The 16767-nt window shown below is 44.8% G+C and overlaps 1 protein-coding gene and 1 long non-coding RNA gene across 3 annotated transcripts in view; both read left to right on the forward strand.

The window, feature by feature from the left end:
* The first annotated feature begins 6525 nt into the window (after positions 1 to 6525).
* The window catches only part of CAMK1D (calcium/calmodulin dependent protein kinase ID), a 228468-nt gene continuing 218226 nt past the window's right edge, over positions 6526 to 16767 (forward strand). Inside the window, exon 1 of one of the 2 annotated variants that reach the window (XM_072857936.1) lies at positions 6526 to 6956. In XM_072857936.1, the coding sequence (XP_072714037.1) occupies positions 6865 to 6956 (92 nt within the window). In that variant the 5' untranslated portion in view covers positions 6526 to 6864. The remainder of the gene's footprint in view (positions 6957 to 16767) is intronic. The other variant, XM_072857929.1, reaches the window with a different exon arrangement.
* The window catches only part of LOC140650068 (uncharacterized), a 30291-nt gene continuing 24259 nt past the window's right edge, over positions 10736 to 16767 (forward strand). The window contains exon 1 of the long non-coding RNA XR_012041844.1: positions 10736 to 10747. This is a non-coding gene — a long non-coding RNA (uncharacterized lncRNA). The remainder of the gene's footprint in view (positions 10748 to 16767) is intronic.

Here is a 16767-nt window from a genome sequence, read left to right on the forward strand (position 1 = left end):
GCACAGCCACACTTTGGGCCTTTGTGCACATCGAATGTGATGCATGCTTTGATTATCTGATCACCTATCATTTGGGGTTATTTTAATCCAGTGAATTGCTCTAGGCCACCTTAACACATGCTGTTCAAACCACACACTGAATTCAACATTAATTTCCTTGCGAGCGCCTCTGTAATGCTTCAGCATCTGATCAATATTAATGCATTTATCTTCACAGCGCTCCTGCCATATCACCAGCTGGTGAACCGAGGCACAGAGAGATTAAGGCCAAAATGATCAAATGCGCTTGCTAATTTTGGGTGCTCAATTTGCAACACTGGGGATCTGATCTTTCAGAGCACTCAGCATTTCACCGCACTTTGTGTGCCCGAAGCACAACTCCCATTGACTTGTTCCTGTCTCCCAGTGAAAATCCAGCCTGAGTGTCCTACATGGGGCAGCAGGAATAGGACAGACACCCTTATGGGCAGCTCCTTCGCTGTGCAGCTGAATTCCCTATGCTGAGCTGTCTGTAGCAAGGGAGAAATCCTGGGGGCAAAAAAGCAACCCCAAACCCAAGTACACTGTATTATGATGTTGAATTGGAAGTCTTTGGGCAACTTCTTTTTTTGATATTTTTCAGCTTGAGTCCTTGTCTTGTCACCTAATGTTCTTTCAATGTAAACTTTGTAGATGTAATGTCCTAACTCATTGCTCTCCCCAAAAACCAAGCGTGCAAAGCCAAATCAGCCAAACCTACTGAAGAAAGATCCAGTTCTCATTCTGACCAAAACTTCACTTGTTGGCAAGGCTCAGCCTGTCGGATCCCAAGCCCAGATCTCCACCTCTGCAGCTCAGGGAGTGAGAGAGGAGAGGTACGAGCAGAGTTTGTGTTAGCCATGCAGCTCTCTAAAGTCACTAAAGTCTCTAAAGTCTCTAAACGAGACATGTTTTGGTCGTGATTTCACACTGGGTTCTTGGCAGCAGGGAAACAGCGAGATTTGGGTCTCTGGAGCTCAACACCAGGAACCGAGTGGGGTGGATGGTTTTGCTTTCTGTAACTTTTGCCCCTGGAGCATCTCTTGTCCCTCATCCCTTTGTCCTGCCCATCTCTCACCTGTTCCCTGCTCTCCTGTCCAGCTCCTGCCTGCTCTCCCATTGCTCATATTCATCTTTACCACCATGTTACTCCTCTCTCTTCTGCTTTGGCAGTGATAGTTTCCCCCTCAACACATTTTATATGACCATGATTTACAACCCCAAGTTTAAAGATTTATTGCCATGCACACATGGCACAGCAGATTCTAAGTGATGTGTTCAACCTGGTTATTATTCTCTTAAATCCCAATTTTTCCATAGTGAAACAAGAGGCCTCTGCATCACGTTGTCAAGACTTTTGTACTCCTAGGTTTATTCAAAAAACTTCCTAGGTTTATTCAAATGAGAATAAAACCAGGGAAGAAAAGTCACAACTTAAAGAGGTTGGCTGGCATCTATGAACCTCATGAGTAATATAAGCACCTGGGGGCTTAACCAAGCACCAGATGGTCTTCAAGCAACTAATTGCAGGCTGAGGATTCACGTCTGTATCAGCGCTTGCTTATTCCACTTTACAGACATGGTTAAAAACCCTACAGCAATTTAAACTTCCTCCCCCCTGTAAGAAAAGCAGCACTGGCAGCAGCCATCTATCATCTCCTCTCCCTTCCTTTTGTATGTTTTTGGATAGTGTTTTAGCTATCTAAGATGAGCAAGGGCCTTAGGTCATCTTAAAGAGCTTAAACTGATCTAAGGCTTTAACGTGCTTAAGGGTGGTGTAAGGTTGTTAATTACAATTAACCCTAAAAAGAACACAAAACACCGTGTATCTAAGACCTGCAGAAGTCTCTTGTTTGGTGTGGATTCTTTTTTTTCTTCACGTGCATTCTCTTGATGTACAGATCAAGTCAAAATCCCGAAAAGTCTTCAATTAGCTCAAAGGAGCATTGCTGTTGGCATCAGCTGCAGCAGACTCAGCCTGCTGTTGTGGACATGCTTAGAGCTGAGTTTGTAATGATCTGCACTGAACTTGTGGTGTCAAAACTAACCTGGAAGACATTAAAACAACCACAAGCACTAGTTTCACCTGTGGTGAAAACACAAAATCCGTGGTCTCCTACCAAAATACACCTTTCGAATTATGGTTCTTTTTAATTATTATCCTAATGAAAGAAACAGCATTGAACCTTTTTTTTTTTTTTAAATAAGCAATTTTCTCATTTAAATAAGCATTTAAAGTTCTAATTTAAAATAAGCAATTTTCTCTCTCTTTTTTAAGCAAGCATTTCTTGTCATAAGTTAATTTTCTCATGACTCAGAATAATTCCCAAGAGGATTTCCTCCACCTTGGGTCAGAGACTGGAGCTACAACATTCCCATCCTTGACAATGCCAAGAAATGCTGTGAATGCGTGAAAAAAAGTGAGTTTAGAGGGAATGTTTATCATGCTAGTCAGACCTGGCAGCTAATAAAATGAAGATGGTAACCCATGCTGCCAAATTTGAAGATGCCTTGCTCCAGGATTTTATTTCATCTTAGGCTTGTCCTAGAGGCTGTGAAGCATCCGGGATGTCATTTTGCTTTGAACTGCTTGCTGAGGTCTACACTCGTGCATGGCAGCGTTGCTATCAGCATCCACGTGAACAGACCAGCACCAAGGAACCTTGCTCCTGCTGTACTGTAGTTTGTGTGCGTGCGTACCTACACGTGTGAAACCAATAATCCACCTTCTCAGTAGGACTGGCCCAAATTTTTTCTGTCGCAAGCAGAAAAGCCACTATCTGAGGTTGCTACATGGTAGTAAAGGCAGCAGAGAACAGCTATGTGCTTGAGTGTTGTTTGCTTTACATTGAAGCTGTTCCGGCTCAGATGCTGGAGGTTGCTGCCTTGCAAACTACAGCTTGCACATGGGGTTTTAACCCTAAGCACGGACACGGACGTGCAGGTGCTCGTCTGTCGGGCTCCGACCTGGGCAGCCGAGCGACTGGCACATTTCTGCCATTCTTGCAGAAAAGCATCAATAGTGCTGATTTGTAATTGAAAAAGAAGATTACATTGTATGACTCAGAACCAACGTTGGGAAAAAGATCCAATATTAGAGTATTTAAGCAGAAGAAAACCAGGTTGCAAGTGAAAGAGCTTGGAAAGCAGATGTGACTCCTTTATTTATGCTCATTATAATGTAGTTTGCACAGGGCGCATATTAAGGGCCAGCAGTGAGTGTGGCCGAGCACAGCCGTACCATATGTATGCAACCCCAACATCATTTGGAAGGACCAAAGTGGTAAAAATATAGTTTTAAATATTACTCCAAAAATTAGATCACTTTATTCTGAAATAAAATATCTCACGTAGAAGTTGATTTTTAATTTCTCCTCTAAATTTCCATAGGAGGCTTTATAAAAAATTTGGAACTTCTACATCTCCGATATAAGGGTTTGGGTTTTTGTCACATGGAGGGATTGGGTGCATGTGCAGCATGTGTAGCCATTTCAAACGCACATCAGCCACGTCTGCTCATTAGCCACTTTCTGATATAACCCTTGGCAGAGCTGCAGAGCATGCCCAGGTAATGAGAGATTGCCACCATGCAGCCACAAAAAAGGCCCGAACTGATGTTTCATCAGCAGTCTTAATTCTGGCATTTCTGCGTGCTGCGTCTTACCACTCTATTAATGTTCTTGTAATCTAGTTGTATGTAATTAAACATTGAATACAGCCGTACAGAGCCACACAGCTGCAGCATGCCCTGCTATACGCAGCCACTCCAGAGAGAACTTTTCATGTAAGATTTTCATTTTTTTAAAAATACCTGTTCTTCAAATAGCTACAATAGCTCTGCAGGAGCTTGTCAATCAAGCAAGATTACAGACTCCCTAAATTCAGCCTGACATGACGGACTGTAATGACTCTGAAGGGGCTGTTATGGTCTATTGTGCCAGTAGTCCCTGCCTAATAGGAGCATCTCATACACGTCTCATTAAAACTATAATGGCTCCAGAGATTTCTATATTACCAATTATTTCAAATACAAGTTAATTTATCACAAAAAAAGCAGAACATTCATGTGATGTTAAAGGTGCAGGTTAAATAAGAAGAAGATTTAAAAAAATCTAAATAACTTAGATTTACAGGCTGACATGTACCTTTACCTTTTGCAATTTTGATGCTGAGAAATTGCAGCATTGGCAAGGATTTGAGCAATTTTAAGTAAAATTTTTGCCCACTGAAAGTGGTAATGGAAAAGTGGGCGATGCTGTCTGTGCAGTGAGATTTTAATGTGATGCTGTAGGGACCAACGCAACTTCATAAATAAAAGCAGTGGATGGTTTTGGTATGCCATAGCTCCAAGATAAGTCACGGCGCTTGTCTTCTGGACGGATGAAGCTCTTTGGCCTCTGTCGTGCTGGAGGTCAGGGCAGACAATCACACTTGCCCTTTCTGGCCTTAAACTCCCTCAATCTTCTCCCGAAGACAGGAGGTTACGTTCGGTAGCCCCATTCAGCAAACCCAAATCACAGCATGGCATTTCTGATACCAAGAGATTTACATGTGAAAAAGAGAAAATATCACGGTGGTGAGGGTTGAAGGGAAAGTTGGATTTGGGTGTCAGCTGCATCTTTTTAGGTCAGTCACATCTTTCATTTCCCAGGTATGCAGTGGCGTGGACAGCTTGCTCGGGGACTCCTGGTGACACTACCACAGAGCAGGTCATAAAGATCATGCAATGAAGGAAATCCCCAAGAGTAGCGAAAGGATGGGAATAAGTCAGGAGCAGAAGGAAAGCTGTTCAAAGTGCATGCTGTGACAGCACGTAAGCACCCAGCGTAGGAAATCCCAGGCTGCTTGGGCTGCCCATGCGGCGGGACGGCCACCAAAGCATCGAATTAGAGGGGTGCAGTAATAAATTGCAGGAGCTGGCACGGACTAAGCCAAGTGGCTCTGCCCAGCAGAGGGTAGCATTGCCCAAACACCCCAGCCTGTTTTCCAAGTTTACACCTTCACGCACCTCTCAACTCCCACCTCTGCCAAATCCCCTTTGAACTGGGAGGCACAGCTCAGCCCAGACCCAGGGAAAGCCTCACAGGCTGACACCTTGTAAATTCTGCTCATACCTTATGAGAAATCTGGAAAATCAGCTTCAAAAGTAGAATTTTAAGGAATCCGTTAAAGGACACAATGCATGTTAAACAGTTATGTGCATAAAATCACATCTGTTTTTAAGTAAATGTTATTTAGCTGCTTGTATTAGGACTTATTTTCAGGTACCTAATTTGATGATCAAGTTTGGAGCTGCTCCTGAGGCGCAGGAGTGCCTGTACCTGCCGGCAGTGAGGCCTCTGATTTAGTTGCCTAACTTGGGTGTCCCAAAAGAATTGCACTTTTTTACCCATGCTGCACATTTTTACCCAGGCTTACCCATTCTGAAACCGAAGCACAGAGATATTACCTACAAACACCTCTCAGTTAGTCTAGACTATAATTTTCTCTGATGTCTCTGATGAATCCTGCCCATCGCCCCGCATCAGAACTCAGCCAACGCCCGATGCGACGACGCTAGAGGTCTCAGTGTCACCGAGAAAAAACTGCTTTTAGCAATAATCTCAGCAGGGCCACGCGTGTGTGTGCCAGGCCAGTGGCATGCCCAGCTCGGACCGCTGTGCCAGCGGGATGGCCACGGTGCCAGGGCTTGGGCCTCTCGCCGAGGCTGCGTGGTGCCCATCCACCCGCTTCTGGGCTTGGTGCTGCTCAAGGGGGTGACCCTGGTGGTTGGGTGCCCCTTGCTTCGCTGGGTGCAGTGAGGGCTGTGCTGGGTAAGGGGGGCCCTTGCCAAGGGGTGAGTTTTTGCATCCCACGAGTGTGTGTGTGTGTGCGGGGCAGGTGGGCACCGCCGCCCCCGCGCATCCCCGCGCAGCGCCGCGCAGCGCCCGGCCGCTTGCGGTATGGCTTTTTTTTTTGCTGCTTTCCTCCTCCTTTTTTTTTTTTTTCCCCCTCTTTGCTTTCCCTCCCCTCCCGTTTGACGTGCGCGGTTTTGGTGCAATGCGAATTATCTCCAGTCATTCAGTCAGGAGGGGCAGCGCCAGGCAGCAAAGCAGCGGCGGGGCTGCCTCCTCCTCCTCCTCCTCCTCCTCCTCCTCCTCCTCTTCCTCCTCCTTCTCCTCCTCCTCCCATTGCCATAACAACCGCGCACAGCCGCTGCGCCCGCTGTGCCGGCGGGGCCGCACCGCTCCGCGCCGCACCGCGCCCGGGAGGTTGAGCATCCCACGGGGCCCCGCACGGGTCGGGGGGGGGAGAGAAACAGTGCCCTTCCTCCAAAAAAAAAAAAACCCAAACCGAAAAAACAAACAACAGAAAAGGACTTTTTCGCGGGGTGGGTCTATCAGGGAGCAAAGTGACCCCAGGACGGGGCTGCGCGCAGCTGCTGCGCGGGGCGCGGAAGGAAGGAGGGCCGGGGCAGCCCCGCAAGTGAGTCCGCGGGGGGGCGCGGAGGAGGGGAGAGGGGGGAAAGGGGGGGGCAGAGAAAGTTGGGAGGAAATAGCCCAGGAAAAGTGACACTCGCGGAGCCCGCCGAGGCGCGGAGGAAATAAAAGCGGCGGCGGGCAGGAAGTGTGAGGAGGAGGAGGAAGGGGAGAAAAAGGAGGAGGAGGAGGAGGAAGAAGAAGAAGAAGAAGAAGAAGAAGAAGGAGGAGGAAGAGGAGGAGGAGGAGGTGGAGAAGAAGAAGCGGCAGCAGCAGCAGCAGCAGCAGCCGCTGCCGCCGCGGCAGAAGAGAAAGCAAAAGCCGCACGCCGGCTCGGTGCCGCCCGGCCGGGCATCCGCGGGGCTGCGCGGGGCTGAGCGCCGCGGCCATGGCCCGGGAGAACGGGGACGGTGGCGGCTCGTGGAAGAAGCAAGCGGAGGACATCAAGAAGATCTTCGAGTTCAAGGAGACGCTGGGGACGTAGGTGGCGGGGAGCGGCTGCGGGGCAGGGGGCGCGGAGCGGGCGGGCGGCGCTGGCCCTTCCCGCGGGGATGCGCGGGTCCCCCCGCGGGTGGGCGCGGGCGCGGGTATCTGAGCTGTGCACCCATGGGTGCCGCTCTGCGCCCCGCTCAGCCATCCGAGCAAGAAGTCGGGGCGATCTGGAAACGGGGAGAAAAATAGAACTGCGGGGCAGGAGCTGGGCTAACACCCCCCTCACCCCCCCCAAAAAAAGGAAAAAAGGCGAAAAAGAAGTGTTTTAAAATATTCATAGACGGAGGAGGCGGGGAGAGGCTTTTTCTTGATAGTGCAACTGTAAATAAATGCGGTCTGACTTGCACGCTTTCCCCTAAAGCCGATGGCTGCATCTATTCGTGGACAGACGAGCAGAAATAATCGTAGTGGATTGGATGTGTTTTAGCTACGCTGCTGAACTGTTGTTGGGGTTTATTTCTGTTATTTATACTGGCGGGGCATGAAGATTAGTAAAACGTTAGAGGTTTTTTTTTCAGAAGGCTGAGAATAAACATGCGCAGATGGTGCAAGGGAGCGGGGTGCAGGCTGATGCTTTTTTGGCTGAGGAGAGAGTTTTATTTTTGTTAAAACAAATTTTCGCTTGTAGGGTATTGTAGAGGTAGAGAGCCGGGAGTGCTGAAGGAAGTCAGCATATGGGCTGCTGTATGTGTATACGTTGTAATTAAAGTTCAGCTGTATTGGGACTGCTCTTCGTTGCTGTGTCCCCCCTGCTTTAATTGCAACTTTAAGCATGCCTCAAAACGAAGCGTCGTTAATCCCAAGTAGTGCTCTTCATACTCTGCGTGCCACTTCCAAAATACGGTTGAACAAGTTCCGACTGTAATATTTCAGTTTCTTTCTGCTTCCAAGGGAGGGCTCTCTATAAACAGAGTATTTCTGGTTCATGGGCTCACTGATTTCCTATGAACAAACTGCGAGTAAGAATGAGGCTGGTCATTTAATATGGAGGTGGGTCACGCAACTCCGTTGTGATGAGCAGATAGCGTAGTCCTCAGAAAAACACTGACTTAGCAAATCAAATTAATGTCTGTCCAGGTCTTTGAAGAAGCAAAGTGCAACGTAAGGGCTTAGTGTTACAATTCATTCTCCTCACCTTCATCGAGTTTTTGCTGTCAGAATTTCATGCCAGGAGAGACATGTCCCTGCTTGTCACCTTAGGCGTGCAGTTCCCTTCCTGAGCGAAGCGGTGTCGCGGAGAAAAGTCTTAATGCGAAGAGATTCGTTAGAGCAGCAGGACAGTTTGCTGTGGTTTCCATTATACAACTCTCTGTCATCTTCCCAGTTGTTGTGTATGAAGCCATCTGCGAGTGTTAATTTGTGCCACTGAAGAGGTCCAGAACGAATTAGTGTTGTGGCCTTGATCCGTATCCCACTGAAGTTAATGGGAGCAGGTGTAGGTCCCAAGGAAGGTAAAGTTGGTCAGAGTTAATAGTTATGCATATTAGCATGGCTGTTGCAAATTACATTCATTAAATATGGCCAATTAGTGTCTCAAACTATTAACCATTGTCTTAGCCTCACAGTTTGGTTAGTAAGTCCTTTCTGATGAGAGTGGAAGCTGTGAAGTTTTTAAACTTGACTTAACGGTCAATCTAGAAAGTTTCAGAAAATTAAAATAACTGGATTACAAACCTGGGCCTGTATAAAGAAAATAGAGCTGTTTTCTTTTCCAGACATAGCCATATTAATTATGAATATTTGTGCATTTAACAGCCTACACATTGGTTGCCTTCTGGTTGTGCATTCCTTAGTTTCAGAGAGCAGGCTGATAATGAGAAGATTTGAATCTGAGTCTTGGTTCTGTCCTTGGCCGCCCACCAGCGCAGCACCTGCAGTTCCTACCAGCTCTGGTGTGACTTACCAGGGTGTGAAACTTCTAAACACTTTAGGCCATCACTGTGCAAATCATTAAAGTACTTGTTCTATTCCCGCTGAAGGCAATGAAGGTCTTTTCACTGACTCGAGCAGCAGATATACAGGGTGCAGGAGTCCAAATGATGGGACATATTCTTAGTTATTGATAGAAAAGTACTTAAATAGGAATTAAGCAAAAGTCTAAATACCTTTAAAGCATCGGGACCAAAATTTTTTCCTATGGCATTATTTAGGAGCAGGGGTAAAATCTGCTTTGATCCCTCCTGCACTGTAATGCTGAACCGTGTTGGACATTCATCAGTTGATCTCACCATCTAATAGATTTTTCTCTAGCATGGATGGGCTTGGAGTGAAAAACTTGGCGTGTCAGATGAGATGCACTGGATTAGTGTAGTAGCTGTATTTTGCATTTCTCTGCCACCTTCCATTTCAGGATGCCAAAGTGCTAAATCACTTTTAACAGAAAAGCAGCCCTTTTTCATGCAGCGGTCTTAACTGCCTGTGGTAAAATTGGTTAGAGAAAGAAAAGCACTAAACCCCCCAAATCAGGGAAGAAAGTGAAAGAGAAACTTTAAAAACATATTTTATTTCAAGTGCATTGATTAGTGAATGTTAAATCTATGTGTATACTCTACTAATGATTTGTTCTCTGAAAGGAGTCTTTCATCTGAATACAAGCTTTTCAGATCTTTAACATGGGAGAGCTGAAATTGCTGGAATTATTAAAAAGATCCTAACTCGGTTAATCATTATATCATTTGGGCTTCAAGGAACCTCTAATGAGTACCCAGCTCTCTCTTCCAGAGCTGGAATTAATTATTTATGTGTCCCTGTAAATCATGTCCAGCCACACTGCTACTGAAATAGGCATCCCGAATTGGATGTCACCTCCAGATGTAAGGAAGTAGCCTTTTCCACCCAAAGAATTGTTTCCTTTGGTGGCTGAGGTCTGTGTTGTCTGCTCTGCTCAGTGCTGTTGGGCAGTAGTGTTTTCCTAAAGAAGTTGCCAGCAATGCAGTGGCTGGCTCAGATGGTACCCAAACCTGTATTTACCCTCTTCTGTATTTACGCAGTCCCTAAGCATGTGCAATCTTAGTTTGTGGCTGCAACCTCTTGGGTACCAGACTGTCAACAAAATATTTTGGTACTATTAATCGAGAAAATATAATATATAATAAACAAAATATAAATATATAAAATATATTTATATATTATTATATATAAAATATATGTAATGGTCCTGATCCATTCTTGGGCTGCTTCAGTTTGGCAGTGCCAGTCCATGGAGGACTGCAGTAACACAGCAGTGAACCACGCTCTGTATGTGCAGGTTTAGTGGGTGCCTCTTCTTGAAACTGGACCTGTTCACTACTGAGCCATTGAAAGTGAAATTACAGATCCTGAAAAAGTAGCTAGGAAGAAATACACAAAGTAAATCAAGGATAAAATAAAATCATAGCAGCGGGCCAGATCCTCAGCTGATGCAATTTAGTCCCTTCCAAGTCAAGACAGGTAGGCTTGAAGGAAATAAGAGGATCTGACTAACTGCTTATCTTTATAAATTTCCACAAATTCACCTGTTGTAGCTCTACTCAATTTGCAGGCCTGCCTGGAGAGGGGGATTTCTGCCCCAGCCCTTGAGAGATGTGAAGTTTCACAATAGCAGGAATCTGATAAGAAGATGAGTGATCACTGAAATATCTTTTTTTCTCCATATTTAAATGATATTATGTCTAAGGCATTTTAAAACTCAGATTTTGACATACCAAGAAGTAATAAGATACACCATGTCATCCACCAGCCAAAGAGGAAAGCCTCCAGTCATTTGGTCTGCCTAACTGGATCAGCCCCGCATTTCTAAGGTATCTGTCATTAGGCCTTATTGACATTAGAGTTATGATGAAGTTATAATATTTAGAAAGGCTTAAGCTTAGTAACTATGGAAATATTGGTGCTGTCCTTAAAAATGATGTGGTAGATTCCTTAAAGCTGAGTAATGATAACACAGGGAGTTGCATGGATATAGCCATAACATAGTAAGAGCTGGGTGGGAAGATAAATATGCTTCAATGATGTGTCCAGCACTTTTCTAAAATACAGTATAGAGAAAACTTATAGGCGGTTGTGTTTTTCTCAGGGGCTCTACTGTAATTTTTGGTTCATCTGTGTGCTGTGTCTCTTCCATTCTCTTACGCCTTTTGATGGGTTCCTGGTGCTCTTCATGACTCTTCTACGCACCAACAAGTGCTCATTCGTGCTGTGAAATGCAGTCACTCCATGTCCTGCTCTCACATCTATTTTCTTTCTCATGCACATGCACACATATCGTCACAAACTCCTATGCACCGTCTCCTGTGTTTTTGTCCTCTCACGTCCTTCATGGTGTCTTCCTCTGCATGCAGTCTCACACTGACACTCAGGCTTTTCATGAGCAGGTCCACCTCACGTTCCGCTCTGTTCTTGGTTGCTTAGACCTCCCCAGGAGACAAGGCTGATGGAGGTGACATGTCTCGTCCCTACCTCAGACCAGGCATTCAGCCTTGACTTCCACTGGCAAGAAGACGCTGGTGGTAAGGACAGGTCCTGGCAGAGGTGCACCATGCGTTTGAGTTGTCACGTAGAGAGGAGGTGCTGGGAGGTACGAGTAGGCTCACAATCTGGTTGTCTCTGGTCAAAAAATCTTCCCTTCTCATCAACTGGATGCCAAAAGCACTTGTGTTGGATTCAACACAACGAATCATCAGTGTTTAGCTCTTTAACTTGAGGCATCAGGCAAGTTACTCAATTGTTTTTCCCTTCTGATTTTGGAAATTCTCAAGACGTAAAGTAACATGTTGATATTTGTGCTTCCTCTGGCTCCATAACCCCTGTGAAGATTGAAGAGTTTGTCTGATGTTCATGTTTCTGCTGACATTACCAGCAATTTCTGCCTCTCTCTTACGACACTCCAGTGAGACAGCAGTGGTTCTGTTAGACTGTTTCATCTTTTTATCAATTCAGTATTTTCCTTTTTTTAAAAATTACATTAAGGAAACATTTCATGGTATGAAATATCTTCAGGGGACAAAATACAGAGTCCCAAAGGGCTGAAGGTAAAGCACATGTTTTCAGGAGGAAGGTTGATGAACCACTGGGGCAAACTATGAAGGCAAGTGGTTCCCATCTCCTCCGGGGTGATTTGCTGGGAGAAATCCTTTTGCCATCTGAAAGCTCTCGGGCTTCATGCAGGAATCACTAGGAGAGAGCTTCTTGCCCATGTTTACAGAGGAAGATGCTTCATGGTCATTTCTGACCTTAAGATCTGTAGCTCTGGGAATCTTACCATCAAAACCACGTGGGGTTAGGGGTAATTCATGGTAAGAATTGCATAGTACCTACAGCACCTCTCTAGCATCTGTGGGAGGAGGAGTGAAAGCTGAGGTCTGGGTATTAATGTTTAACTTAACGCTGTGAAACAACTCAGATGTTTTGGTTTGTGCACTCTATATAGGGCAACAAGAAAAATACTGAGAAGACTCCTTTAAGGTGACATATTTGTTTTAAACTAAGTAATCCTGTTTGCTATTGTGTGACATAGTTTACTATCCAGTGTGTTCTTGGAGGCTTAAAAATAATGAGTCCCTACTATTTGCAATGTGAATTGTAGTATCTTGTAATGTAGATTGTTGGTCTCCCTTGAACAGTTACAGAAAATAACAGGTTAGAGCGTTCAGCTGGAATTGAAATGGGCAAAAAAGAAAAGCAAGATGGCCAATGGATTTAAAGGCTTCTGGAGAAGATTGGGAAAAAAATCTGCAGCCATTGGTGAGAAGGGATTTTTGACAGCTCTCCAAGCATGGTTAAGGGGTGCATTTCAGGCAGTGCTCATTTGGGGGAACGGTGTAGCATAAAGGTCAATTTTCTTTCATCATCTAAAAATAAGATTCCAAAATACTCAATATTCAAAGGCTTCCAGGAAGATACATCATTCTGGGGACACCCAGTTTGCTGTAGTGTCAGCTCACACATGCGCTCATGCTTTCTTCATGAGCCTTATTTCTACTAGTTTTGATGCCTTACCTCTTTTTACCTTGCCTTGTCTCTTTTTGCATTCCTGCTCTCTTTCAAGTATGTCTCGGTACTGTCTGAGATACCTGCTCACCTGCCTGCCTGTGCAACCAAGAAGTGTGCTTGACTGGCGTGGTATCCTGGTTTCAGCTGAGATAGAGTTAATTTTCTTTATAGTGGCTGGTATGGGGCTATGTTTTGGATATGTGCTGAAAACAGTGTTGATAACACAGAGATGTTTTAGTTGTTGCTGCACTGGTCAAGGACTTTTCAGCTTCCCGTGCTCTGCCAGGTGCAGAAGAAGTTGGGAGGGGACACAGCCAGGACAGCTGACCCAAACTGACCAAAGGGCTATTCCATACCACATGACATCATGCTCAGTATATAAAGCTGGGGAAGAAGAAGGAAGGGGGGACATTCGGAGTGATGGCATTTGTCTTCCCAAGTAACCATTATGCGTGATGGAGCCCTGCTTTCCTGGAGATGGCTGAACACCTGCCTGCCCATGGGAAGGAGTGAATGAATTCCTTGGTTTGCTTTGCTTGCGTGCGCGGCTTTTGCTTTCCCTATTAAACTGTCTTTATCTCAACCCCCGAGTTTTCTTACTTTTGCTCTTCCGATTCACTCCCCCATCCCACCAGGGGGGAGTGAGCGAGTGGCTGGGTGGGGCTTAGTTGCTGGATGGGGTTAAACCACGACACAGGGTGACAGCAAGCTGTTTAATAGGGTTGGAATAGGCTGCTTGATCTTTTTTCCCCCTGTTTTGGCACAGTGCTTAGCACAATGTGATCCTTGCCTAGGCCAAAACTCAATATAACTACTACTGAGGACCTCAGTATAACTAATAGCTCCACAACTGCTCTTTGTGCAGATGTGAGCTGAAGGCAAAGCATGCCTAAAAATATTGATATTTTTTGTCAGCCAGAGAGGTAGCTGACACCCTAAAGCTCACAACAAGCAAAACCCCGAGGGTCTGAAGACCTGGTGGAGAAGTGGTGCATGGAGCTGAACCCAACTCTTTGGAGTCCTATAGTAATCCTTTAACCAAAAGTCTATTCTTCCCATCACAGCCACAACACAGTGGGTGTGAGAGCCTTCTTTGCTGCCGCTCCCGCCATCTGGAGCAGCCTGTCTGCTTCCTTCACCCTCCATCTGCTTTCACATAGGAGCTGAAATATCTCTTTATGGTTCTTTTTTCCTTCCTTTTTGTCTCTTTTTCTCTCTACCTCTGTGACTGACCTCGATTATTTTTGTTGCCCCTCACAGACAATTCTCCTGACTACATGCAGAATATTGGTTGGAGTTATTTAATCCTTTCAAGCATCCAAGGATGCAATTAATATTGAATGAAGTTGTATTGTTTTGGTTTGCTTGACAATATAACAAGCATTTATAATAGGATTCTGAATTTATTGCCAGTGATGGTATTCACTTAACCGGTGAGTCACAGTTTATATTCATGATTACTTAATAGGACCTAATTTTCTAGTCATTTTAGATAGCATGAAAACAAGTTGGAACTAAACGGGTACTGTTAGTAAACAGGTAATGAGTGAAAGGAGGGATAAAAAGTTCCTTGGGGCAGCGATCTGTCATTTTCGTTGGAATTCAAACCACCTTGCATTGCAGCGCTTTTCTGTAAATAATAATTAACAACAATAACAATGATTTGCAAACATATGTGTGTGATTGGGCTGTTCCTGAATGACAAATAGCTTAGCAATCAGAATATTTCTCTTTTCCAGAAATCATACTGTTCCTTAAAACCTTTCTATCAGATCTTAACACTGATATATTTTTTTTGTTATCTGACTTGGCGGTTCCTATAATTTTCATCTGAATGTTCTGTCAATCATTTTTTAAAAAGAAAACTATAAATAACAGGTTGTTAATAAACTTTTCAAGGCCATTCACTGATGTTTTCATGTTGAAAGCTGTGTATTGAGTTTTATGCCAGAATTATTCGCCAAACAGATTGTATGAGGTTAAATTAAAATAATACTCTTTAGCAGAATTTTTTGGCTGAGTTAAAAAGGTTTGTTTGTTGGTTTTTTTTTTTAACACTGAGTGTGCTAAGAAAAAGCTACTGGGAAGCTCTCTTTTGGATCTAATCTGTGTGTAGAACAGCTGAGCACAGGGCTGGAGATCCTCTGTAACAATAGATCACTGATTTTGCTTGCTCTTTTCCTGGGCAATATCATATGTCACATTTAAAACATCAACAGTTTTGGAAAAGTGGACTACATAACCATGAAGATAGTTCTTAAAATATCTTTTTCAAGAGTTGAAAGGGGAAGAAGTGCACGAGAGAAAACATCCTGGCTTAGATGTATTGAGGATTTATTTTGATTTTTGTTTTGATTTTCTTATATTCCCAATTGGAGATAAACTAAACAGTTTCAGTCTACTTACAGTTTCCAGGAGGAACGAAAGGGAGGTGCTTTTAGCGATGCAAATGAATGCGAGCATTTACCATCAGCAGCAACAGGGTGCAGCACTGTGGCATCTCTCCCGTAGACCCTTTGCCTTTGCACTCTTTCGGCTCGCCGTGGATTCTTTTCGTTGTCCTGCTCTTAATGCTTTCCCTAATTTAGGTTGAGTATTTGAAGGTATGTTCTTTCAAGCCTGAGCATCCAAAATTTGAGAATTACATCTGATGTTCAGTTGTCAGAGTACAGAGGACCTAGAAATTTCATCCGTGGCTGACGGGAGTGGAGCAAGGTCAGGACCCGTGGCAAGTCTGAGGTCTGGGAGCCTTTAACCTCCGTGTTTGTTTTGGTGCGGGTTAGTGTGGCAGTTTGGAGAGTAAAGAGAGTAATACCATCCTTGCCCATCAGTGGTGGGGTGTGAAGGTTTGCAGGTCCTCTTAGAAGCTCCAAAGGAAGGGTTCCTCAGACGTGGCAGGTATCTCCCTTAAGACAGTACCACCCAGTGCTGCAGAGTCATTCTGTGACATTGGCGTGTTTAAAACCTGCCTGCCGACCTGATGGCATTGCATTTCAGAAATGTGGCCGCCCTTCTCCCACCAGCTACGTTACTGGTCGCAGAAACGGACGGGCTTTTGAGGGTGGTAGAAAATAAAACAGCATAGCCGCTTGTGCTTAAATGTAAAGATTTGCAAAGGCTGAAAAGCTGGTGTGTATTTGAGGGTTGGACACTAGCAAGTGAAATATGACAGGTGTAAAATCTTTGGGGGTTTTATTACTATGCCTTTTATTGGCCTCAAATGAGATCAGGCACTGTTGAGCTAGGAATATTACAAACACCAGAGTAAAAGACTGTTCGTACCCAGAAGAACTTACTTATAATCTAAATAAATAAGGCAAAAATGCTAGCACTGCTTTGTTAAAGATGAGAAAGTGTGTCACTTGTAAACCCAGAGCTGAGCCTCAATCTTAACTCCAGCCTTATGCAGTGGACCGTCCTGCTTCTTTTAATAGCGGGCACTGTGTCAGCACCAATGTCTTCAAAATGTGTTTATTTATATGTGATTCACCCAAGGTCATCACATATAATTCGTTTTTACTAGGTAAGGTTTGAAGATGCAAAGTGCTGTCTGTATGCCGTTGGTAACAGTGCGGGCGCTTTATTGCTGTGTTGTTTCACAGATGCTCAGAGGAATTGAGGTCTTCCCAGAGCTATGAAGAGCTGGAGCAGACCAGACAGTTCTTGGGGCAATGTGGGATCGCTCCCAGGAGGATCCCATCCTCCCATCCCGGCTTAAATAATTCAAGGGACCAGGCTTCAACTTTCCAACCAAACTCAATTAGCTGTGACCCTGCCATCCCCCCTGTGACGGGCAAGGGTTGAAATGAGGGAAACTATTGTATGAAAA

This window comes from Ciconia boyciana, chromosome 1, assembly GCF_034638445.1.
Source record: "Ciconia boyciana chromosome 1, ASM3463844v1, whole genome shotgun sequence".
Lineage (NCBI taxonomy): Eukaryota > Metazoa > Chordata > Aves > Ciconiiformes > Ciconiidae > Ciconia > Ciconia boyciana.